At 37.1% G+C, this 25,453-nt stretch overlaps 1 protein-coding gene across 2 annotated transcripts in view; it reads left to right on the top strand.

Moving 5' to 3' along the window:
• HPRT1 (hypoxanthine phosphoribosyltransferase 1) overlaps nt 1-25,399 on the top strand; it is a 29,932-nt gene extending 4,533 nt beyond the window's left edge. The window contains exons 2-9 of one of the 2 annotated variants that reach the window (XM_031446174.2): nt 4,508-4,614; nt 5,960-6,143; nt 14,945-15,010; nt 18,369-18,386; nt 20,424-20,506; nt 23,883-23,929; nt 24,085-24,161; nt 24,687-25,399. In XM_031446174.2, coding sequence (XP_031302034.1) covers nt 4,508-4,614; nt 5,960-6,143; nt 14,945-15,010; nt 18,369-18,386; nt 20,424-20,506; nt 23,883-23,929; nt 24,085-24,161; nt 24,687-24,734 — 630 coding nt within the window. In that variant the 3' untranslated portion in view covers nt 24,735-25,399. The remainder of the gene's footprint in view (nt 1-4,507; nt 4,615-5,959; nt 6,144-14,944; nt 15,011-18,368; nt 18,387-20,423; nt 20,507-23,882; nt 23,930-24,084; nt 24,162-24,686) is intronic. The other variant, XM_031446175.2, reaches the window with a different exon arrangement.
• Nucleotides 25,400-25,453: the final 54 nt, after the last annotated feature.

Raw genomic sequence — 25,453 nt, 5'->3', positions numbered from 1 at the left:
ATATGTTGAAGCTCCTACCCGCAATGTGACGGTATTTGGAGATGGGGCCTTTGGGACATAATTAAGGTTAGATAAGGTCATGGGGTTGGGACCCTGGTCTTTTCCAGATACTCCCAGCCCCACATAGCTAGGAGAAGATGGCTATCTACAGCCAAGAGAAGAGGCCTCAGAATGAAACCTACTTTGCTGGCACCTTGATCTTGGACTTCCCCAGCCTCCGGAACTGTGAGAAATAAATTAGTGTTGTTTAAGCCACCCAGTATTTCGTAATGGCAGACTAATACAGTTCTCTTAGAAGGTGTCGGTAATAACCATGTGCTTAGACGTGCAGCACAAAGTCCCATACTAAAACAGATGTGATTTATATTCATATAGAAAGTTGGGCACTGCTATTGCCTAGCTGATATATTTATGTAAAAATTGTTTTCAATTTACTTTTTTGGTGGGGAGGTAATTAGGTTTTTATTTATTTAGTTTTAGTGGAGGTACTGGGGATTGAACCCAGGACCTTGAGCATGCTAGGCACACACTACCACTGAGCTACACCCTCCCTGCCTAGTTGATTTAGAAGGCTGTGCTAATTCAGTGTCAGGCATGCCAGTCTACTTTGCTCAATTTATAACCTAGGCCACAGGATATAATGACTACTTTAAGCTTGGTATTGCTTTAGGAGGGAGTCATTGGTGGGTGACTCGGGTTCCAAGTTTATCTTTAGCGTGTGTATAACTGCTTTTGATAATCACAGGTTTGTGGGCTTGTGAAATTAGATTTGGTACAAATTACAAGCTTTATTGTGCTGTATAGTTAGTTGTATATATATGTCTTTCCCGTTAAATTATAAGCTCTTTGAAGGCTCTAAATTTATAATCACTTTATATCCTCCTACAGAATCTATTGCACAGTGCCTTACTCAAGGTAGATAGGTGCTGAATGCATTTTTATGTAATATATTGCAATCCCTTCCTATCAAAGTAGCCACTGGATTTTTAACTAATCCATTTTAGATGGGGTTGATTAATATCAGATATTAACCACTATCAGATGGGACAAATAAGGGCCAATAAGATTAAAGGTCACCAAATATATTTCTGTCTAGCTCTTGTAGAGGTTGAGATTATTGGGCCTGTTTAATATGAAACCTTGGTGTTGGGGATGATTGAAACAAGTTCCTGTTTATTGAATTGTATCTTATTTTATGCTATGTCTTGTCAGTGGTCCAGGTGCAAGTGAGGCTTCTGAGAGAGTTTGCATACCCTCTTAAACTCCCATGATACTTTTTCTGTATTTTTAAATAGCAGTTTAACACTGTCTTACGGTTTTTCATGTGTATGTCATGTCTTCTACTATACTGGAAGCTCTTTGAGGATAGCTGTGTCAGATTTATCTGATCCTCTCTAGTATGTACAACATAGTAGGTACTCAATAAATATTTGAGTATTAATAATAAGAATACAGGTTCTTAATAAGGTCCTCACCATTTTAAAATTAGTATTCTAAAATGTATTTAATTATTAAATACACATTTTTAAAACTTGGATTTTTCATTAAATGTAAACTTGAGAAACATTTATGTTGGTGCCTTGTCATTGTTTAAATTGCTCCTTATTTGACTTTATTTGAAACATACACAAGTAGACGAATAGTATAGTGAGCCCTTCTGTTATGGATTTCTGCCTAAAATACCTCAAGTGATGTAAATTTTATGAATTCTTATTTTTGCCTTTTAGGAAGAGATATTAATACTTTTTTTTTGCTTGAAATAAGTCAACCCTTTGATATTAGATGTGATATATAAATCTAATAGCATTGATTGAAAATAAAACCTTTTGAATTGGAAGTTAATTTGGTGTGTTGAGAGAGAACTCCTGTTTGGGGGTACATCCCTGCTGATCTATCTGCATTAGACTGCATGTCTGGGATGAACCCTGGGCAGAATTCACATTGGCTTTAATTGAGACAAACAAGGCTCTTGACGTTCTTAGGCTGCCTGCAAAACCCATAGCCAGGCAGTGAGCCATTTTCAGAGGACCAGTCTTCTTTACAAGTGTTGCATGTTTCAAAGAGTCCTGGGTGGGTTCTGGTTTATGCTTGTGGCAGAAGCAGTGAGTAACTGGGAGGAGGGGGTGAGTAAGCTTCAGGGAAGCCATTTTGGTGCTCTGGATCTTGATTTTAAAGCACTATGAAATGGGGGGAGGCTATAGCTCAAGTGGTAGAGCACATGCTTAGCATGCACGAGGTCCTGGGTTCAATCCCCAGTACTCCCCCTAAACATAAATAAAAAATAAATAAATAAATAAACCTAATCCCCGCCCCCCAATAATAAAAAAAAAAAGAAGCACTATGAAATGGTACAGTTTCATTCTTGTCAGGTAGTAGCAGATATATTGTGATGAGCCTGACATGGGTGTTTATCCTCTCATTTTATAAGCTCTAGCAAGGTCTATCTTCTTTTCCCAAAGCTTTAATTAAATTTCAGTTTATAAAATTTATAAAAGTAATACTTGCTTGTTATGAAGCGTCTTGAAATACTTCTGTTGATGACACAAATGTCCCATTCCCATTCTTTTTGTTAATAAATGGATTCTGAAATAAGCATGATATGAATGTTTAACAGGTACATCAATACTTCACCTTAGAGGATCTGGCATAATCTCCCCCCCAACACCAAATAGATTTTTTTTCTGCGTATGAAAGTAATACATGTTTATTTAAAAACAAATCAGTATTGACTTCAGACTGCATGCAGAGTGAGTGCCTGTTCACTACATGCCACTGGACCTTGCCTGTGGGCATGTCCTGGTCCACCTACCCGAGTTGCCACCAGCCTCCTGACCACATGTGCCAGGCGGAAGTGGTGCATAGGTACCACCCTTACATGACAGTATCTGAAATTCCACCAAAGTCTGGAAAACTCAAACCAGAGCTCTTGGGACTGAGAGACCACATGAACCTCAAATTTCTTAGAATATAATGTGAATAATATAAATCTTAAATATATATTTAAAAATGTATTGAAAGCCAAGCTACTTATCCTTAAGCATCTAATTACAGTGCTGATTTAAAGAGGAGATGCTCAGTAGATATTAACTGATACATTGAGATTTAATTACGGTTTGACCAGTATTTCTTGCAAACTGCCAAAATTCGTGTTATCAGCTTCTTGAATGTGATTTGGAAGATCTTTAGCCTTGAGAATTATGTGAGACAGAGTATTATAATTCTTGTTTATTTCTTTAAATAAGTTTTAAATATAATGCTGAGTAGGAATTATAAATCAACTATAATTTTCAATAAAGTGAAATTGACAATGGAAAAATAACCAGTCGGTATTAAAGTGTAGAAGGTAGCAGGTCCTTGCTTCTTATAATTGACCATTAGTATATTCCTCCATACCCACCCTTTCTTTCTTCCTCCCTCTTTCCCTCTCTGTCTCCTCTTCCTTTTATTTTATTTTATTTAATTTTTTTTTAATTTTTTAATGTTTAAAAATGTTTTTAATGGAGACTGGGGATGAGGCCTGGACTCAGGACCTCGTGCATGCTAGATACACACTCTACCACTGAGCTGGACCCCCCCCCCCCCCGCTCATTTTTTGTATTATAGTGTTTGTACATTTGTTTAATATATCTTTTTAAATTTCCCCTACATTTCATACAAGCAAGACTTGGAATTTTGAAAAAGCAGTATGTACTCACTGAAGAAAATTTAGAATATATAGTATAAAGAACTGAATAAAATCGCTGTTAACTCCCCTCTCCAAGATAAGTTTTTTATGATTTTGTTATATTTTTTCTGTGTATGTAGGTGCATATATAATATTTATAAAACTAATCATAGTACATTTTACCACCACAGGCACCACATCATCAGTGTTTTTGTACGCCAGGGACTGGGCATATCAAGACAGCCAGTGTGTGGTCCTACTCAAACAATCGTATCTACTACGAAGGCACCTCATGAGTTAATTATAACAACCTCACACTTCTAGAAGTTTGGGTTTTTAAAGAATCATTTAACTTTTTTGGTGATTTTCTTTTCCTACTGTGAGATGAGAGAGTCTGAGGTGGGGAATAGCAGTTTTTCTTGTTCACTGTGATATTTTAACTTGTTAGACTACAGTGCATTAAACATTTTTTACTACATTTTTAAACATACTCAAAAATGGGGGAAATAGTATAATGATCCCCATATATTGATCACCCATGTTTATAATATCTAGATTTTGCCACATGTGTCTTAGCTCTTTAAAGTTTTCTTTTTCTCTTTGCTGAACTAAAGAAAACTTCTTATGTCATTTTACTTCTATAATCTTAACTATTCATCTCTAGAACGTATAGTTGATTTCTTATACAACTAAAATTCGTTATCTTACCCATGAAGTTACAAAACATTCTTGATATCTCATACCTGAATTTCTCTGATAGGCTATGGTTTTTTAACTTCTAAATCAAATCAAGTGTTTGTATCCTGTAATGCTCTCTTTGAAACAGCCATATTTCTTTTTCAGATTAGTGATGATGAACCAGGTTATGACCTAGATTTATTTTGTATACCTAATCATTATGCTGAGGATTTGGAAAAGGTGTTTATTCCTCATGGACTAATTATGGACAGGTTAGTACAATCTTAAATTGAAATTTTGTTTCTTATGTTAATTTCATGTGTCAGCAACTGTTTTAAATATTTGATATTTGAACATAAACTAGACCAGCTTGTCAAATAATAGATGCTTTCTATTTTAAAAGCCCTCTTTACAAAAAAGGGAAGTGGGAACATTTTGCTAATTACCAAGTGTAAGTCATGATATTACTGGGAATCTGTAGGGAGGAAGTAAACATTGAAGGGAGACTGGAGGAATGAACTCTAGGCACAAAGTCTTTGATTTCTCAGTCCTGAATCGGATAATGGACTGGGGCTGAATCATATGAAGGCAATGTCAGATTTTGATTATTATGCACATCTAGCTTGAAAATTTCCCATTAAATGAGTTGCAGTGAAAAACTTGATTTGGTATTTAAATGCTTGCCTTGTGTGTCTGGCTGTTGTTGTTTTTTTAAATTATAATATCAATATTATAAGTATTCCAAAATAGCTATATTCTGAAATTCTAAATATTCTAACTATAGAGGCTTAAATGAGATGAGTAAAGTTCTCTCAGAGCCTCTTGCACACATTTCCTCCCTACATACTGGCTATAAACATGTATTATATATTTTAACATATGAATATTACTATCATATAGATCTAAAATTTATTGTATATTTTTTTATATTAGTACATCCAGAGCTATCATTCATATATATATATATATATTTTTTTTAATGGAGGTCCTGGGGATTGAACCCAGGACCTCGTGCATGCTAAATATGCGCTCTACCACTGAGGTTATCTGATATATTTTAAAGGTTGCATGACGTTCCATTTTCTGGCTGACCATAATTGATTTAACCAGTTCCTTATTGATGGACATGCAAGATTTCTCCATTATTTTGCTTTTACAGATCATACCAAAAGGGCACATCCTTTTATAGACATTTGGGCAGTTGCTCAACTTTATCCACAAGGAAATTTTGGGTCAAGGGGAAGGTGTTCATTGAATGTTTTGATACAGCCAAATTATCCTCCAAAAAGTTATATTAATTTATACTCCCAAGGGTATATGAGAGTGCTCTTTTCCTTACAATCTCTTCTGATATATCAGAATTTGCCAATTTGATAGGTGAAAATTGTATCTTATTTTAATTTGTGTTTTAAAAATTTATGATAGATGTTACAGTGTTCTTGGTTTTTGAAGGTTTTTAAAATTATTACCTTTGCTTTATGAACAAGGATATACTTCATGGGGGCAAAGGATGTGTTTTGTGGAAGGTTATCCTTAAGGGATAATTGTTATAAAGTTTAAATGTTTCTATTATATTATAATTTAATTTCTATTAAATTCTTGATTTTATTCCCATAGGACCGAACGGCTTGCTCGAGACGTGATGAAGGAGATGGGAGGCCATCACATTGTGGCCCTCTGTGTCCTCAAGGGGGGCTATAAATTCTTTGCTGACCTGTTGGATTACATCAAAGCACTGAACAGAAATAGTGATAGATCCATTCCTATGACTGTAGATTTTATCAGACTGAAGAGCTACTGTGTAAGTATATTTAATACATGGTTTAAAAAAAAATGGCAGCTCTTGGTTTTCCTGTATGTTTTTGAAGCTCTGCAAACTATACTTCCATGTTCATTTTACTTGGTTACAATAAGATTTTCTAATATATTCCCTAGTACTTTATATCCAAGTGAATATTCTCTTTTTCAAACCAAACCTTGGAAGCTAAATATATATTTTAAAGGATTTTTGGTTTGGTTGGGTTTTGGGGGATTTTTTAAAACCTCTTTTAGGAATTGCTATGGGGGATGCTCTTCTGACTGTGCGTACTAGTGGCAGATGTCCTCTCTGGAGCCAGATTGGCTTTCCGGGTGTCATGAGTCATGTGGAGGTAGGTGTGATAGATCAGGAGGGGGAGCAAACGATCTGGAGCAAGAGCGTTAGCACGCTGAGGGAACACTGTTGGTCCACAGTCACTCTGCCTCCACACAACCTCAGAGAGCTCAGAATATTGACACAGTAAGCAATATTGACACTGGGGGGGGGTGAACCAAAATCCATGTCATATTTACACGTGAATTTCATCATCCACAATTTCTTTGATCGTGTGAATGTTTGATTTTTAGTACTTCATACTGTTGCTTTTTTTCTGATTGCATGTTGGCATTGTAGTTCATGGGAGCTACTATTTTCCTTAAAAATGGGATTTCTCCCAGCTTCCTTGAAGATCAGAATGAATGTCTGATCTTTGCTGTTTCATGAATCAGTATTGTAGTACGTCTTTGTAGAAGCTTGCCTTATGTTTACCTCTTCATTGAGAAATTAAGACCACTTACCCACATTTAACTTTCAGCCTTCATTCTCTTCGTTAATGATCTATTTGACCCAAATCTTTGACCTTTTCCCCATTTTCTTCAGTCCTGTGGGTGATTGGACGACCATTTAAGTATTATTATTATTGTAGACATTTCCCTATCCCGTTAACACCCTTTGTGCTCATATATCATGACATTCATACTTAAAAGCTCCTTTTAACTTGAAGTCTCACTTGAATTAAAGTCTTAAGTACAAAGTTTGGATTTTTACCCATCAGAAGTTATTTATTTCACTGACTTACACTAAGATTTAAATCTAGTCAGTGTAGCTGCCCAGCCTTTCATGTATTGTGGCTTAGAGGCAAAACATGTACTGACAGTCTAGGGCATGAGTTAGTTCTCTTTTTGTTCTTAAGCATTCCCTTCCCCCTCTCCCACACACATATATACACATAAAAACCAATTTTGTTACTTTATGACTTATACTTCATTCCTCTGAGGATTTGCACAGAATGTTCTTTGAAAAGAAAGCTCATTTAGAAAAACAAACGAGGAGTGGGCGGGGGGTGGGGGTTGTATAGCTCAGTGGTAGAGTGTGTGCTTATTAGCGTGCATGAGGTCCTGGGCTCAATCCCCAGTGCCTCCATTAAAAATAAAACTAAATTAAAAATAAACAATTAAACCTAATTATCCCCCCCTCCAAAATAAGAGAAAAAAATGAGAGTTTAGTATTTTCTTTTTACAAGTATTTTATAATTAATAAGGCAATTTGAAGCAGTAGAAACACTTTGACATTTTAATTCCATTTTCCACTTTTAGTTTTTTTCCTATTAGGTTTAGATCTTAGAGGATTGATAAGGTGAACTCCTCAACAGATAAAAAGTGTGAAATCTTGAACATAAGTAAAGCAAACTTAGCTTAATTTTCAGATAGAGAAAAATAATATATGTTCTATTCTATGTGAAATTCTGTGTAGATTTACTACTTAAACAATAGAAATTGGGAAAACTATATGCTTTCTGTTGATTCGAAGTAACATTTCTTCCCTATTTAATAATTCATCAGCTTTTCATGGAAGATATTCAGAAGTGCATATAAAAAACATAATTTATTTTGATATAATCATTAAATGGAAATTTAAAATTGCAGCACCAATAACATCATGTTAGTGTAGTTCTACATGCTGATCTTGACCAGTTTGGAATAGTGAATTAAACATTAACTGATCTGTACTAATCCCAAAGAAATGCTCCATGAACTATTAAATGTTCCTAAAATATATAAAGAGCCACAATGTTAACACCCCATCTAGTTTTTCTTCAGAATGAAAATTGCATTTTTCATATTCATTCATTCATTTGTTTATTTTATTGAAGTATAGTTGATCTACAATGTTGTATTAATTCTAGGTATACAGCAAAGTGATTCAGTTATATGTATGCATATATATTTTTTTCTTTGCCAGGTTTTTTTCCATAATAGGTTATAATAAGATATTGAATATAGTTCCCTGTGCTATATAGTAGGTCCTTGTTGTTTATCTATTTTATATATAATAGTGTGTATATGTTAGTTCTGAATTCCTAATTTATAAATTGGAGATAAAGTAGGAGTTTAGGAAAATTGCATTTTTCCTTTTTTTTTTTAAATTTTTAAAAAAATTTTTAATTTAAATGGAGGTACTGGGGATTGAACCCAGGACTTTGTGCATGCTAAGCACCGTACTCTACCACTGACTATACCCACCCCCTAAAGTTGCATTTTTCTGATTAAAAAATACATGTTTGTTATAAAGCACATACAACCACAGAAAATTATAAAGGAATTAAGTCACCCTAAATTCCACTACCACTTTTATTTCTAATATTTTAAAGAATTTTCTCTCTGTTGTTTACACACACATATTATAGTTTACATACTCTTAGTCAGAGTAGCTAGGCAGAATTTTATTTGCTTAGTGCCTAGATGGGAAATAGCCTGGAGATTCCAATACCATGTTTCATTAAGTCTAAGATAGCACTGACTTTAAGACTTACCCCTGTTTTCTATACTGCTGTCAGTTATAGTTGTATGTTGCTGTCAATTGTAATATGTCAATTTCAGGGGCGGTATTAAAATGTGGATGTACATCTTAGAACAATAAAATGTAGTACTGTATATTCAATGACCTTTTCTATACCAAGGCTCTGTGATATAAAAAAAAGTGAAAGTTGATAAGTGTGCAAACACATTTTCTTGTGAGTTCAATTTTATAATAATTTTTTTACTAAAATAGTTTAATGAAAAATGGTAAAGTCTCAGGAGGAAAAGTTGTCAGAGAAGTAAATTTTTTGTGGGAATATTTTTGTGTGGGTCTTAAGCAAAGGAAAAATTAGCCTGATTTATGGTGTGTCCAGACTAACTGGCTTACATTAAAATGAAATTGTTCTTAGGATTTTAAATCTTGCAGAAGACTTTTTTTGAGTTATGAATTACTATCTCCACGTGCATTCAAGGACAATGAGGTGCAGAGGGATTAAGTGACTTGTTCACGATCATACAGGTCTTTCGTTTGAACCCAGGTCTTTAATTCTGTGCAGAACTGAGTCTTACTTGGGAAAACTTTTAACTGGCTTGAATTCTCTCCTGTGGGCTTCCTATTATTTCTTCATTCTCTGCTAGTCGGAAGTTTTACATGCAAACAATTTATTTTGCCAGTTATGAGATTTTTCCTCGGTTACAGTCAAGGTTCATAAAACTATAACTTTCAGTCTTAATCTTGGAAGTTACTTGATTTGTAGCTTGATAAGTTAGGCTCTCTGTTTGTTATATCAAAGGCGCAAATTCCTTTATAGCAATTTGTAATTTGTAAGAAGGTGGCTTTTTGAGTGAGCTTGTTAAAGGAAAATGCAGAAAATATTGGAGTAGTTTCTTAAAGGCTCTCTTACAAGAAGAGGTCAGTTCATTTAAATCTGACCTTTTTCTCTGAATGTATTTAGTCAATTGCTTTAAGGTATGCTTTTTTCTCCAGAGCAATTGAAGCTAAAAGTAAGTGTACCGCTTTGATGTTGACATTAGATAATCTAAAGCTTATCTTCTGTAACTCTCTCTCTCCCTCTCCTCTCTCTCTCCCTCTCTCTCTACATATATATATATATATATAAAGCAAGTGAAGTGATTTATGCCTTTCTCCTGCTTATTGAATTAAGACCATAGACATGGATGAGGGAAAGGATTTGTTCAGTTTAAATTGGCAAGAATGGGGATATGTACTGTCCATGGTGTAAGGAAGCGTTAACAGAACTAGGGTCAAAAGTATACTTCCAAACCCTTGCCTGTGGATTTTCACTTTGATGTGGTCCTTGTCAGGCAACTGAAGTTTTATATAAGCACCCTAATTCTTAGAACATAAAGGCAATGTTCAACTTTGATTCCATGAAACCACAGATTTTGTAGGAAAAAAATAATAAGGAAATTGATTAATTCCCTCAGCAAGCACATATTATCACCTGCTGTATGTAAGCTACTTTCTTTTAGACCATGAAGAGGGGTTCTGTTGAACATGTTTATCAGATCCTAGTCCCATACTAGGCACAGAATGAAAAGCATGAAGATAGAATGCAGTAACTTCTGAAGATTTGAAAACGGTGTACTCACAGACACCAGGTTTTAAATATCAGCACTGACTCTTCAATCTTTTCTAGGACTGTTTTTGTGCTAAATGGTATCTTTGATGTATTTAGAGCAGTGCTGACCAACAGAACTTTCTGTGATGATGGAAATGTTCTCCATCTATGCTGTCTAATACAGAGCCGCTAGCCACATGTGGCTGTTGAGCACTGGGAATGTGTCTTGTGCAACAGAGGAACTGAATTTTAAACTATATTTCATTTTACGCAAATGCCACATGCAGTCCAGTGGCTCCTGTATTGGATCATGCAGGATGAGATGATCTGTAAGGGCCCTGCTTTATCAGCATCTGTTTTTAGCTGATAATAGCTTTTTTTTTTCCTTTAAAGCAACATGTTCTTTTAAAAAGTTTAAAAGAACTCATAAAATACAGGTAAATAAATTAACTTATTACCTGGGCGTGTAGCCTTTCTGACTTACTATTTTCTGCATAAATTTTTAGAAAATTGGATGTCTACCATTTTTCACCCAAGGTGCAGTCTACCTCTAAACGAATGATTCTGATATTATCGCTTTTGTTGATATTTGATCAGGGCACAGGAAAACAGTTAAAAGGACAGAGGATGGTTGAAATCATGATGTGACGAGGAAATATGATTGAGGGTGGTGGACATGGGGCCCCGCTGGACATAGAAGGAATGGCTCTTTCCCAAAAACTCCATTCTACTGTCCTAAAGAAGGGTCTGGAGTGCACTGCACAAGGCAGGTTACACAGTGCTAAGCCCGGACTTCCTACCCCAGTGATAATCCCAGTCTCACCTTCTGGGGAGCCCAGTTTTGGCGGCTGGCCTCTCCGCATCCGCCTCTTATGGTCTCAGCCTGTGGGTTCCAAGCCTTCCTTTTGCAGCGCACTCATTCCGTGCCCTCACACAGCTTCCTCTCCTCTCCCATAGCAAGCTGCAATTCTTGTTGCTACCTGGAGGTTTTCAAAATTTTTAAGGATAGACAAATAGGAATAAACAAAGTTCCTTCCTATTTTCCTTCTCATTTTTTTTAACCTAGACTCAAGAGAGCTAGATAAAGCAGAAACACAGATGCTAAGGTTATGTATTTGTGGACCCAAAGAGCTTCTCTGGGAATTGTATGTAGTTGACAGTGACATTCTGAGTTAAGGGCAGATTGGGCTCTCTGTCTGGGGATGGGGGCTTTCCCCTCTCCCGTTGCAAGTCCCCATTAAAGATGAAGCACATAAGAGTCAGGAATGAAATGAAGCAGGGGTCCAGTGGGAAGCTTGTTGCAGACAGGAAGGGAGGAGTGAGGGAAAATCCTCTGGTGGGGTCATTGATCTATGGGTGCCCTTTATATGCAGCCTGGGCACTTATAACTTTATCTAGCACAGTGGACTGGAACATTTTTCTTAAAGGAATCTTCTGTATTGGCCTCCATTTAAAAAGTGACAGTGTTTCCACGCACACACACAAAACCTCAGAAGCTACAAGCCTTGGGGCGAACAGGAACGCGGAGATTTAGATCTAGTGGAGCCACTGTGTCTTGCATGCTTGGATTTCTCTCGTCTCCTACCCTGTCACCATCGCCTTTGGATCACGGGTTTTTTCCACGCCTCCATACTTTTCAGTTCTCAGATCTTTCCGCCTTTCTTCTGTAAAGAAGAGTCAATTGAAGTTGAACTGTAATACCAAATTTCTACAGAAGATGTCACTATTTAACTGGATTGCAGCGTAAATGATGTGCTATGATTCACTCTCACTTCAGGTTTTGTGTAGTTTCTTTGCTCTTCATTAATTCTCTGTGTTTAAAACTCTGGGTTTTGTTAGTTAGAATAAGAGGTGCCTGAAATTTCCTTAGGATGAGAAGTAATATGCAAGTTTTTTTGATATTGAAAGTCATACTTAGATATGTTTAGTTTTCAACACTGTGTAGTATTGGCCCATTTGTGTTTTTCAAAAATAACACTGCATAGGGGGTAGGGTATAGCTCAAGTGGTAGAATGTGTACTTGACATGCACGAGGTTCCAGATTCAATCCCCAGCATTTCCTCCAAATAGAAATAAATGAATAAATCCGATTACCACCCCCTCATAAAACAAACAAAACAAGCAAAAATAACACTGCATAAAAAATGGACGTGTATATAGATGCATATGATAAAAATAGAAGTACAGGCATACCTTGTTTTATTGCACTTCGCAGATACTGCGTTTTTTTTTGTAAATTGAAGTTTTATGGCAACCCTGTATCAAGCAAGTCTGTTGATGCCATTTTTCCAGCAGCATTTGCTCACTTCATGTCTCCGTGTCACATTTTTGGTAATTCTCACAATAGTTCAAACTTTTTCATTATTATATTTGTTATGGTGATCTGTGATCAGTGATCTTTGATGTTGCTATTGCAAAAAGATTATGACTCACTGAAGGCTCAGATGACGGTTAACATTTTTTTTACCAATAAAGTATTTTTAATTAAGGCAGGTACATTGTTTTTTAGATGTAATGCTATCGCACACGTAATAGACCACAGTATAGTGTAAGCATAACTTTTGCATGCACTGGGAAACCAAAGAATTCATGTGACTTGCTTTATTGCGACACTCACTTTATTGCGATGTTCTGGAACCATACCTGAAATACCTGTGAGGTATGCTTGTGTGTAAAAGGAAAATAGACTTCTTATCCCCATTCTCACTACTCAGAGGTAATTGCTGTTATAAACTTTTTAAAAGTGCTGAGCAGAAGTGGTTTCATAGGTAACACATTGCTCTACAGCTTGATGTTTTTAATTACCATTGTTCACGTCAGCGTGTATACATTATTAGGGTCTTTTTAATGGGTGCACAGTATTGCATTGTGTAGATGAACTTAATTTAAATAGTTCCCTGTTAATAGACGTGTTGGTTGTCTCCAGTTCTCTTGTATAAACAGTTGATACAGTGCACATGGTTGTGTGTACCTTTGCATACTATGTCTTTGTAGCATCAATTCCTAGAAGTGGGGTTGCTGGGGCAATGGCATACATGTTTATAAGTTTCATAGGTATGGCTCTATCTTTTCCAGAGGACACTGTACCAATTTATACTGTCACCAACAACAAGGGTGCTGCTTTCCTCTTACTTTTGCCAACATACATCATCAGGCTTAAGTTTTACCGGTATGACTGGGTGAACAGTAGAATCATACCGTTTGTTTCTCAGATGGATATCATTGTATATGTTAAAGCCTTCTTTTCTGTGAATTACTGATTTGTGTTCATTCTCCATTTCCCTATTGGATTCTTACTGTTGGAGCCCAATGTATAATAGAAATATTTGTTACAGATCTTTTGAGTTCATGTCATGCCTAAGTTTTTACCCTTTCTGAGAACATGAAAATATTCTACGTTTTCTTCCAGTCTGCTTATGGCTTTATTTTTTACATTTAGATTTTAATCCGTCTGGAATTTATTTTTGTGTATGCTGTGAGGTAGGGATCATACTTCATTTTTTTCCCAAAAGGATAACTAGTTGTCGGAACACCATTTATTGAATAATTCATCTTTTCCTTACTGACTTGAAATACCATCTTTATCACATACTAAATCCTCATATATTTCTGGGTCTGTTTCTGGGCTGTATTCTGTTCCTTGATCTCTTTGTCTGGTACTGTGCTGGGAAAGCACCATTGTAATGGCCGTAGCTTTGGTATGGTTTGCTCTCTGGTAGGGCAAGTCTGAACTCTTATTTACCTGCTCTTTCACTCCAGTTTTCTGTCTTGAATCCAGAATAGCCAAATTGTGATCATTATCACCACCAACTATGGTGGGTGTGGAGCCTTCCCTTTTGAAACTCCCGTAAGGGTTTCTACTAGATTCTGTGATAACAGAAAACTGGGAGCCTTAGAGGTGTGCCTTAAAGGACTACTGATCAGAGCTGATTTCCCAGACTATGCTGAAGATGACCTAGGCCTGGGCTTGCCTTTTGAGGGAAATATCTTTGGAGTTGAACATGATGTAGGCCAGACCCTACAATTTGCTTGTCTCATGGGAATGGTCCAGGGCCAGAACCAGACACCTGTCATGCTAATAACTTCTTTTGTTGTTCAGAAATTACCGAGACTGAAGATGGGCAGCTGCTGTAATACTGCCCCCTGGAAAAATGGGTGCACCCTATTTTTAGGACTCTTGAAAGCATTAAATCAGTAATGGCCAATAGAACTTTTTAGTTTTTACTAATCTCTAGTTGAAAGTTACCTAGTCATTCACTCATAGAAACGTAATTCTTGTGATTTGTATCATTTAGAATATCATAATGCTATGACATTAGATAGCTAACTTCTTAAATCTTCTAGCTCCCATTTGATAATTTGAAATGTGTGTGTACACGTGGACGGATAGACATATATGTTTATATCTTTTTTTTTTAACTAGAATGACCAGTCAACAGGCGATATAAAAGTGATTGGTGGAGATGATCTCTCAACTTTAACTGGAAAGGTATGTATCTTGAAGGGGAAGGAAAGAGCACTCCGTACGAAGGGTCAGTCAGTAACACTGAGCTTTCGATCCATCACCAAGGGGCAGTTTAGATAGTTGTTTATGCCTTCAAACAATCAAGCAAACAAAAAAGATTTATTTAACCCGTGGAAACAATCTAAGTTAGGTATTTTTTTCTCTTAGGTCGTACAGCAAAGAGGCAGCAGAATCCAACATTAAACCGAAAGTCTGTATTGCCAAGTACTGCCTGTCTGCCTCAATGGGGATCTAATTTCAGATCCTTCTGAAAAAAAAAATAGATATATATTGGGGGAAAGACAGTCTTCTTTTTAAAAATAGACCACGCATAGTTTCTTAAAGATAGAGAAACAATATAATGTAGTGGCTGAAGGTGTGGCTTCTAGGGCCAGACAGCTTTGATTCAGAGCCTGGTGCAGTGCTTCCTAACCACGTGCCCCTGGGCAGGTTATTTAACCTCTCTGTGTCCCATATGTAAGGTGGGATGGTAATGGCAGCCACCCCAGAGAGTTAAGAAGATTAAGTGATACAATGCATGTAGAGCTGTTCACACAGTTTCTGTTAGTTAGAACACTTAGTACATTCAAACATACTGTTATTTGAAGGGATCGCAAAAAGAGTTTTAAATACATCAAAATTCTTCCAGTATAGACATTTGGCTGAGCTAACAGAGCTATTAAGATATTTGAATATTATTCTTCTGATACATTGAAATGATTTTTGAGTAACCAGTGATAAATGATGGAATGCTATTTTTTTTCAGCTGCCGGTTGTTTTTTTGCTTATAGCCACAGCGTCAAATACAAAGTCATAATCTCATAAAAGAGCTACAAGAATCCTGTGAGGTAGATATTATTCCCGTTTTACAGATCAGGAAACTAGGACTCAGCAAGGTTAATGGACTTGTCCAAAGTCACACTGCCAGTTAAGTGGTAGAGCTTGAATTTAAATGCAGGTCTTTCTGGCTCCAGACTCTTTTCTTCCTCTGGTTTTTAAATTTTAATGTTTATCACTTACTTGACTGAATATCTGTAAGGAAACATACAACACTTGTGTCAAATTCTATGGTTCCATCTCAGGGTCATACCAAACTAATGTTGTCCTCTTCAACATCTTTTGAAAACTTCAAAGGAGAAGTTATAATCTGTTGAATCTTTTCCCTTCCTGCCAGACCTACCCTCCTTCCCTTTCAGCATGCTTTGCCCATATTTAGAAGTCATTTGAAGCCCTTACTCATATAATCAGTTTTCAGTCCTGGAAAGGGCCTAGCCTTCAAAGCTTTCTGTAATTCCATTCAACCTTGCCTTTCCTACCTAATGGCTGTGTCCCACTGCATAGCTGTGTGATCTTAAAAGGTCTCTGTTTCAAAAAAAACTTTTTTTCATGGTAGTCACAGTAAAGTACATTTATTGTGGGGAAAAGTCAAGATGCCTCAGGTGGGTGAAGTTATGTCTTGGTGGTGAGATTATAGGTTATTGAGACTTTCTCCTTCAGTTTATCTTTGGGGGATATACTGTGTGTGTATAGATGCATATGCATATGAATATTTCCCCCCTTTTTTCCAGTTAGTGGTTGAGAATATGGGCTTTGGACCCCCAAAACACCTTTTCAAATCTATACTCTACCTCCTGGCTATTTTTATGACTTTTGGTCAAGTCATTTGACCTCTGAGCCTCATTTTTTCATTTATGAAGGAAGGATGTAGCTATTTGATGTGAAATAAGCTCTCAATAATGGTAGCAATTTTCATTCGTTTATTTTTTAAACAGTAATGATATTATACTCTAGATGCTACAGTTCTGTATTGGACAAATATTTAATCTTTCTAGACTTTGATTTATGTAAACTATTTTATACCATTAAAGGTTTGTGAATATGATTTAATCAAGATCGTGCCGCTTCTTAGTATTAGAGCCAACACTAGAATCTAATTTCTGTTGCATAATTCAATGCTGCTTTCACATAATAACTATAACTCCATCCCGTGGTACAAATTGCTGCATCAGTAAGCCATAGTTACTGATGGGCAAATGTTATCCTTCGAATGTGCTAGCTGGGGGTAGAGAAAATGCTGAGAAAGAACCACATAGTAGGTGGTGAAACAATTACTGGTCCATAAATTGATTACGGTTGGCCCTTGAACAACACGGGTTTGAACTGTGCAGGTCCTCTTATACGTGAATTTTTTTTCAATAAATCCATACTTCACTACTACACGGTCTGCAGTTGGTTGAATCTGCCAGTACGGTTAACTGGATATGGAAGGCTGACTGTAAAGTTTTATGTGGATTTTCAACTGTGCGGAGGGTCAGTGTCTCAACCTTGTTCAAGAATTAACTGTATATTCAGTTTTCCTTATGATTTAGGTAACAGTGTCTTTTGAAAAGAGACAAATTAGTTGTGATACGAGGAAAGGAGTAAACTATGTATGAACTATGGTAGTAATATAATGTATATTGTATGACACACGCAGTTACAGAATTATAGATTAAGGTGAGGTATAAAAAAAGTTCTTATATTTTTTTCTTTCAACCCAGTGGCTCTTGTGTGCCCTACCTTTATAACCACTGACTTAGAAGAATTTATAGAACATTAAAATTCTGATGCTATTTGTATGTGACAGAGAAATGAGAACTATAAATAAACAATGTAGCATGAATCTTCTTGTGACAATGATTATAACCAGTATGTAAAATGCAACCCCATTCCCAAGAATAGGGAGGACTCTTCTCTACCTTGGAGGTGATTGTTAGGCAGTATTTTCTGTAAGGGTTCTTCCAGCTCTAAAGTTCTGAGAGGTAGAAATTGGGCTAAGGGTTTATGGTAGGAGGAAGCGTTGGTTGGTATCTTTCTTTAGTTTAGTCCAAGAATATGAACACATCCGGAAAGTGCAGGTCACTTTTAGCCTACTGAGAAAATGGGTTTTGAATTGGATTCCATATGGTAAGTTAAATACATGATTTTGGAGTTATTGTACGAATTATAGTTCTTGAATGTTAGAGTCAGAAGACACATGCTACTTCAAGTCCCTCATTTTGCACATAGGAAACAGGCCCAGAGAAATTTCGTGACTTGCCCAAGATTAGAGCTCCGTTTAAGTAATGAAAACTTAAAAAATGAACATATGGGTCAAATTTTATTTTTGACCAATAAAAATTCTATTGAAGTGAAAATTTCATATTAAAGAGGTCCAAATCTTTATGGCCCACTTGTTTAAATCAGGGTTTGATATAGTAAAGTGTCTTAAAACAAGAATTTGGATAAATCCTTAGAGTTTGTTATAATGTGATTTAAATTATAATTAGAAACACTGTCTGATTCATTTCTCTTTTTCTTCTAGAATGTCTTGATTGTTGAAGTAAGTTTTACATACCTTTAATGTATTGTTTATGATTTTCTAACTTGGTATGCACAGTCCTAAAGGTAACCCAGGGAAAGAAATTCCTTTTCATCAGTTTTAATGGTGGGCTCGTGTTGTAAGGGAATGAGGTTGGTTTTTTGTGAGAAATATTTAGTAATTTATTTATACTGGATAATGGAAAAAATTTGGTATATTTCTTACCCCTCTCTTTTTGGCTGGAAATTTTTTTCTTTTAAAGATATATAAAATTCCCACCCATTTTTTTATTCTATTGCATATATATAACTACATACAAAATATATTTTTTGATAATTTATATAGTGCTGCAGTGTATATATTCTTTCTTGCAACTTGTTATTCTTACTCAAAATTGGTTTTAAGGTTTTTCAAGTTGAGACATACAGAGTTAGTTGGCCTTAAACTCTTTCATAGCATTGCAGTGTACAAATTAACCTATTTATTGCCCTACAAATAGGGAGTTTGCTTCCAATTTTTCCTACTACAGCAGGGCTGCTGAGAGCATTCTCTTGCAATGCCCTGTGTGCACAAGTGTGAGTTCCCTCTAGATACAAGCACTTAGAAGTGGAAAGACTGGGTTGTAGAATTTGTGCATTTTCAGTTTTAATATTATGGCCATCTTATTAACCAAAGTGATTGTATGCTTTACGCTCCCACCAACAGAATGGGTTGTCACTCTTTTATGTAAAGTGATGTAAGGCTTAAGAGCAACAATAACCCCTAATTCATTTTCTGTTGTTGTCAGGGTTTGTAGAAACTTTAGTTTATAGATTAAAAAATAAACAAGTAACATTCTTTTCAAAGAGTTTGTGTACATGTATATCCCTGGGAATTGGTTGCTTTTTTAAAATGCTGATTTATTAGGGTCATACCACCTAACAGATTGCCACAAACTTCATGGCTTGAAACAACACATTTATTATCTCCGTTTTCAGGGATCAGTAGTCCAAGTGTAGGTGAGCTGGGTTCTCTTCTCCAGGTCTCATCAGGCTGAATCAAGGCTGGGGCCCCTATGTCCCCCGTGGCTCATGGTACTCTCCCAAATTCATTGCAGAACTCAGCCCCTGTGGTTGCAGGACTGAGGCCTCCATCTTCTTGCCAGGCCATTCTCATGTCCTAGCACGTGGCCCTTTCACAGGGCAGCTGGCTTCTTCCAAACCAGCACAGACTCTCTCTCCAGGCTGCTACAGTCATCTTGTATGACATAACCTAATCACGGGAGTGACCATGCCATCATATTCATAGGTTCTGTTCACACTGGGAGGTTGGGGGGTTGGGAGGATTAATGTGGGTGTGTACACCAGAGGGCAGGAGGCCTGGGGGCTATCAGAGTTCTGTTTACCACAGCCCAGAAATCTGCATTTCTCACAAGTCTCCAGCTGTGATGTTTCTAATGACTTGTAGTCCCACTTTGTGAACACTGCTTTATACCATCGTAGAGAATATTTTCATTGAAGAGCATTATGGTTATGGTTTAAGAAATATTTTCTCAGTTAGAGATGGGTTTGTTTTAAATAATGTCCTACTTTTGACTAAATAGCTGAGATTCACTTTCCTGTAAAGTCATTCTATATGGTAAAACCTTATTACTTTGGATTCTTTTAAGATGGTGTAAAGGAGTGTTTTCTCAATGTGGTCTCTTAACCACCTGCATCCAAGAGTTGGAGGGAGAGCATCCTGATCTGAAATTTTTGAAAAAAAAAACTTTTATAATGAAGGGTGGGTGGCATCACAACTTTAATAAAATGCGTGTGTACATACTTGCACATATATATTTAAATTAGCTGTCGCTGACCTCTTGGTGCCTACAACACCCAGTTGTGAGGACTGATGTTCCTACTGCTTGCTGAGAGCCAGATGATCTACCTCAGTATGAATTATGAGAATTACTGCGCTGAAAGAAATGACATTATTCCAGTTATACGTGGGGTTTTGGCATTTTGTGTTTACATGATTACTGAATTTAAAGCTATGACGATTTTATTTACCATTTAAATGTCTTTGCTTTTTTTAAAGGATATAATTGACACTGGCAAAACAATGCAGACCTTGCTGTCCTTGGTCAAGCAGCATAATCCAAAGATGGTCAAGGTCGCAAGGTATGTATGTAGCGTGTCAACATAGGATACTTTTTTCATTTGAAAAAGGATTAGGTAATTGCTTCTTTGTAAGGTTAAATGTTCTCAACTCTTGTTTTATCTGAAAAAAGTGACATAATCTCAAATAAGACTCAGTAAGTGTCCTTTGTAAATAATTCTGTCATGTTTTAAAGCCTTGTGGTGTAGGCACCTTATTGCCTAATGTTTTTGACATTTGGCTTTTCAGCAATCTAATAATGATATCAACTTGTCCCGGGTAGCATGGCAGAGGATTGGGGGCCTCTTTGGAAAACTGAGACCAAAGATCCACAAAAGGGATTAGGGAGGTGGTAGGAAGGGGTGGGCCTTGAGGCTCCGGAGCTCCTGGAACTGAGTGATGCGTTGGTCATGGACGCTGCCTCTTGTTCCGCCTCCACATTGAAAGTTTACAGTGCCTCCTTCCTTTCTTCTAAGCCAGCCTCACCTCCTGGTCCTACCTGTGCTGTTTGGCTTTTGCTTTATTTGTTCTACCTGTGTTTATCCCTAATTACAGTTTCACCCGACAGCAACTGTGACACAGACGGTGATTCCCACTTTACAGATAGGGATATCAAGGCACGGGGACTTGTCCAAAGGCACAGAGCTAAAGCACTATAGGGGTGAGATTGGAACCCAGGCAGCCTGGCTCAGAGTTCATGCCTTCCTATTTGAAGTTTTTTGTAGGATGACATCCCTGGGTGGTTTTGTTCTGTTTGCATCTTTGACCAATCTGCAATTTTTGTGGAGGGGTCAGATCGTGATCCAACTTTTTTCCCCCTAAATGATTAACTGGTTTTTATAACCCCCTTTTAAGGGATCAAAGTATCTGTCAAATGTGTTTGAATCACAGTAAACCTACTGAGTCATGTGTCAGCAATTTGTCCTTTGGGGCTTTTCTGATAGGTGGCGCAAGCGTATGTCAGTGAGTTTTTACTTTAAATGGATTTGGGACCGGCATGAGGAGTGTGGAGAAGTGATGCATTCTAGGGCACTAAGTAATTTCCTGTAAACCAATCAGTGTGCTTGCTTTTTTCTCTGCATGCTGTTAGGGTTTTAAGTGTCAGCTTAGTGTGGCATGTACGCCTCTAGATACTCTGTTGTGCCTCTCCTGGAATATGCTGCAGAGTTGAGGTAGGGTGCCTCACAAGAGAGGTGTTTTATGTTGCTGGAGGTGGGAAGTGCTCAGAGAGTGCCTATGTTGTTTCTGAGTGATGGAGTTGGCCTAAGTCGGTTGTTTCTCAACCTTTTCTTCTCCTAATCTCTTCCTCACCATTGCATTACATTTTATTTTAGTTTTTTTCCCTCACCATTACATTTTAATGTCACAACTATATGATGTATGCGTTTATGTAGTGTTTGTATCTGTGCTTTATGCATAAAAAGTAAGTATAAAGCTTATTCTTTTTATTAAGTAAAGGTTAAGAATGACTTGGAAGCTTTCTAACTTAAATGTTAAATTAAAACTTAAAACTATTACCTGACAGGCATGTCAGATGCTATGGCCACTTTGGAAAACAGTTTGCCAGTTTCTTAAGAAACTGAATGTGTCAGTCAACTGTACTTCAATAAAAAATAAAATTAAAAGAAAAGAAACTGAACGTGTAACTGCCATACGACTTCAGGAGTTGCACTCTGGGCATTTATTGCAGAGAAATGAGAGCATGTGTCCACACAGAAAACTACATGTGAATGTTCATGGCCACATCATTTGTAGCAGCCCCACACTGGAAACAACGAAAATGTCCCTCGGTAGGTGACCGGTTCAACAGACTGGTGTGCCCTACTGTGGAAGACTCCTCAGCTCTGAAAAGAAACAATTGATACACACGACGATCTGGAGGAGCCTCTAGGGAACTGTGCTAATAAAAGCCAATTTCAAAGGTTACGTACTGTATAATTCCATTTATACAGCCTTCTTAAGGTGACAAAGTGATGGAAATGGAGAACAGATTAGTGGCTGCCAGGAGTTAGGGGGTGGATGTGACTAAATAAAGAGGTAGCCATGTGTGATGGAAAGTTCTGTATTGATTGTGGTGCTGGTTGCATGCATCCACATGTGCATAGAACCACACCCACACAAGTATGAGCGCATAAGATAGGCAAAGTCTGGATAAGGTCAGTCCACCAGCGTGGTAATCTACTACAGTTATGTGAAATGTTCGTTGGAGGAAACTGGACAAAGGGCAGATGGGACCTCCTTGCGCATTTTTTTTTTTGCAACTTTCTATGAATCTGCAGTTACTTCAAAATAATTCATTCAGATCTCTAGGCATGTGAGGTGCTGAGTTCCCCTGTACTCTTATTACAGCTTGCTTTGAGTTAATGATACCTTTTCTGGAGTGTTTCTGAATGAGTTCAGTTTTGCTGTGATTGGTTTGTTACTTTCTGTCTATATGGAAATTGAGTCCAAGTGTGTCCTCTAATTACTGGAAGGGGAGTCGTGAAGGATTTGATTACATGATCCCTTGATGACTAAGGCATAGGCCAGTGCTTCTCAAGCACCTGAGAGTTTAAAAAACAAAAAACCACCTATGTGTCCCATCCACAGTGATTTTGATGCAATGGGGTATGGCCTGGGTATCTGAGTTTTGTTACATATTTTTGAAAGTTCCCAGGTGATTCTGATGTGCAGCTAAGGTTAAGAATCACTTTAGGTCCTTTCCAGCCCTTTAAATATATTTATCTAGGAAGGTATGAAATCTTAAGTTTTGTTGGGACTGCCCTTAACATACATAAAGGCTTTCAAAACATCACTACAGGTTCTTCTCATGGCTGAAAAATTTCAGCAGGTAGCACTTGGGTTATGAAATTAGCTTTTGTTAGAGCTGACGCATCCTACCTGCAGTTTCTGCTCTCAAAACCAAGTACTAGCTCCTTTAGCATGCTAGTTGTATTTTAGCCTAAAGTTCCTCTTTGTAAGCCACTTACTGAAAATCCTGAAAGGTGATGCTCACCCTTCCCGCACCCCTTTGTGACTTCGGGATTGTATTTCCAGGGATTTTGGACTGAGAGCCTTTATCTTTTCATCTTTGCTCACAGGCCCTCCCCACCCATTCATCCTCCCGATTAACTGCCCTTTGGTGGGCATGTGAGTAGTCAGTGGGCCGCTCTCAGGACAGTCCATCGTGTTCCCGGTGGAGATCGGTCAGGGGCCTCGTCTGTAGTGTAAACTCCTGGCTGTCCCTGGCCAGGGACCCCTGTGATTTAGCTGTCCATTTCACAGTCTTTATTTGGGCTTGTTAAGACTGACCGTAGTATGCTAAAATGCCGATGAAATCATGTTGCAGAACACGAGTGTTCTCTTTTGTAATGCCTTGTAGTCACATGTGTGTCACATGTCACATTTTATAATCAACAGCTTGCTGGTGAAAAGGACCCCTCGAAGCGTTGGATATAGACCAGACTGTAAGTGATTTTCTTTTTGCCGATCATTTTTAACCATCTTTAACCCAAAAAATTTTTATGTGAAATGGGTTAGGGTTCCTTAGAGAATGTTTGCACATACTAGATTTGAAAGTGATGTTTTCTATATCTAAACGGTAAATTATGATTCTTTTTAGTTGTTGGATTTGAAATTCCAGACAAGTTTGTCGTAGGATATGCCCTTGACTATAATGAGTACTTCAGGGATTTGAATGTAAGTAATGCTTCTTTTTCCTCATTCTCATTTTTCAGAACCCATATAAAAATTTGCAAAAGAGAAGAATTGTTTTCTCTTTCCAGCACCTCATAATTGGAACCGACTGATGGTTCCCATTAGTCACATAAAGCTGCAGTCAAGTACACACGTCCTTAGAGCTGGAGCTTGGCCAGGCTAGGGTGACACTTCTTACTGGCTGAAACAGTTGAACGGCTTTAACACATAATAGCCGTCCCATTATTATTTCAGATGATAGATGTGGTCATAAATAAGAAATAAATAAGCTAGCTAAGTCTTTTAATTCACTCTCCTTCAAGTACCCGCCTCCTACCCTGGAGGCCGGAGTCCCGAGAATGTACTTAGGAACAGGGGTGAGGAGGGTAAGAGGGTCTGCACACATCTCTGTTTCGTAAAATCTCCTGCAGCATAACACTATTCATATAAGACGTACGGACTGTTGTTCTTGCCTTTCATTTCGGAATACGCTCTTCTAATGTGAATTTCTGGCTTTTTCTTTTGTAGCACGTTTGTGTCATTAGTGAAACTGGAAAAGCCAAATACAAAGCCTAAGATGAGAGTTCAAGTTGAGTTTGGAAACATCTGGAGTCCCATTGAAATCACCAGTAAAGTGATCAGATGTTCTAGTTCTGTGGCCAGCTGCTTAGTAGAGCTTCTTGCATGTGTCTCCTAAGAATTGTATTTGTTTTGTATTTTAGAAATGTCAGTTGCTGCATTCCTGAATTCCTTGTTTGCACTATGAGCCTATAGACTATCAGCTCCCTTTGGGTGGATTGTTGTTTCACTCGTGAATGAAAAATCTCTTAAACCACACCACTATTGAATGAAAATATTGAAATTGTATCTGTAAGAAACATTTAAACAGAAGAATATATTAGTTTTTTAATTGGTATTTTAATTTTTATATATTCAGGAAAGAACAGAAGTGATTGAATATTGTTAATTATACCACTGTGTGTTTAGAAAAGTAAGAAGCGGTCAGTTTCATTCCGTGACAGCACTTAGAGGTATTGTTATGTCAGATAAACCGTATGTCCTGGAATTATTTTAGTAGGTGTCAGTAGTATTAATCTATTTTCCCGCTTGTTCATATTATTTCCGGTGAATCTTTATCAACAGTTCATTTTAAATGCAGATCAGTAACTTCCAAAAAACCACCACTTTTTGACTTCTTCAATGTAAAAATCCTTAAAATAAAAGTTGTCTCTTTAAAAGAAGCTATGCATACTTGTCATTTCTCTACAAATTAACCTAGTGTAGTTTTCTGTTTG

Source organism: Camelus dromedarius, chromosome X (assembly GCF_036321535.1).
Source record: "Camelus dromedarius isolate mCamDro1 chromosome X, mCamDro1.pat, whole genome shotgun sequence".
NCBI lineage: Eukaryota > Metazoa > Chordata > Mammalia > Artiodactyla > Camelidae > Camelus > Camelus dromedarius.
Note: the sequence above shows the minus strand (reverse complement) of the source record. Positions and strands in the feature narration are given on the sequence as shown.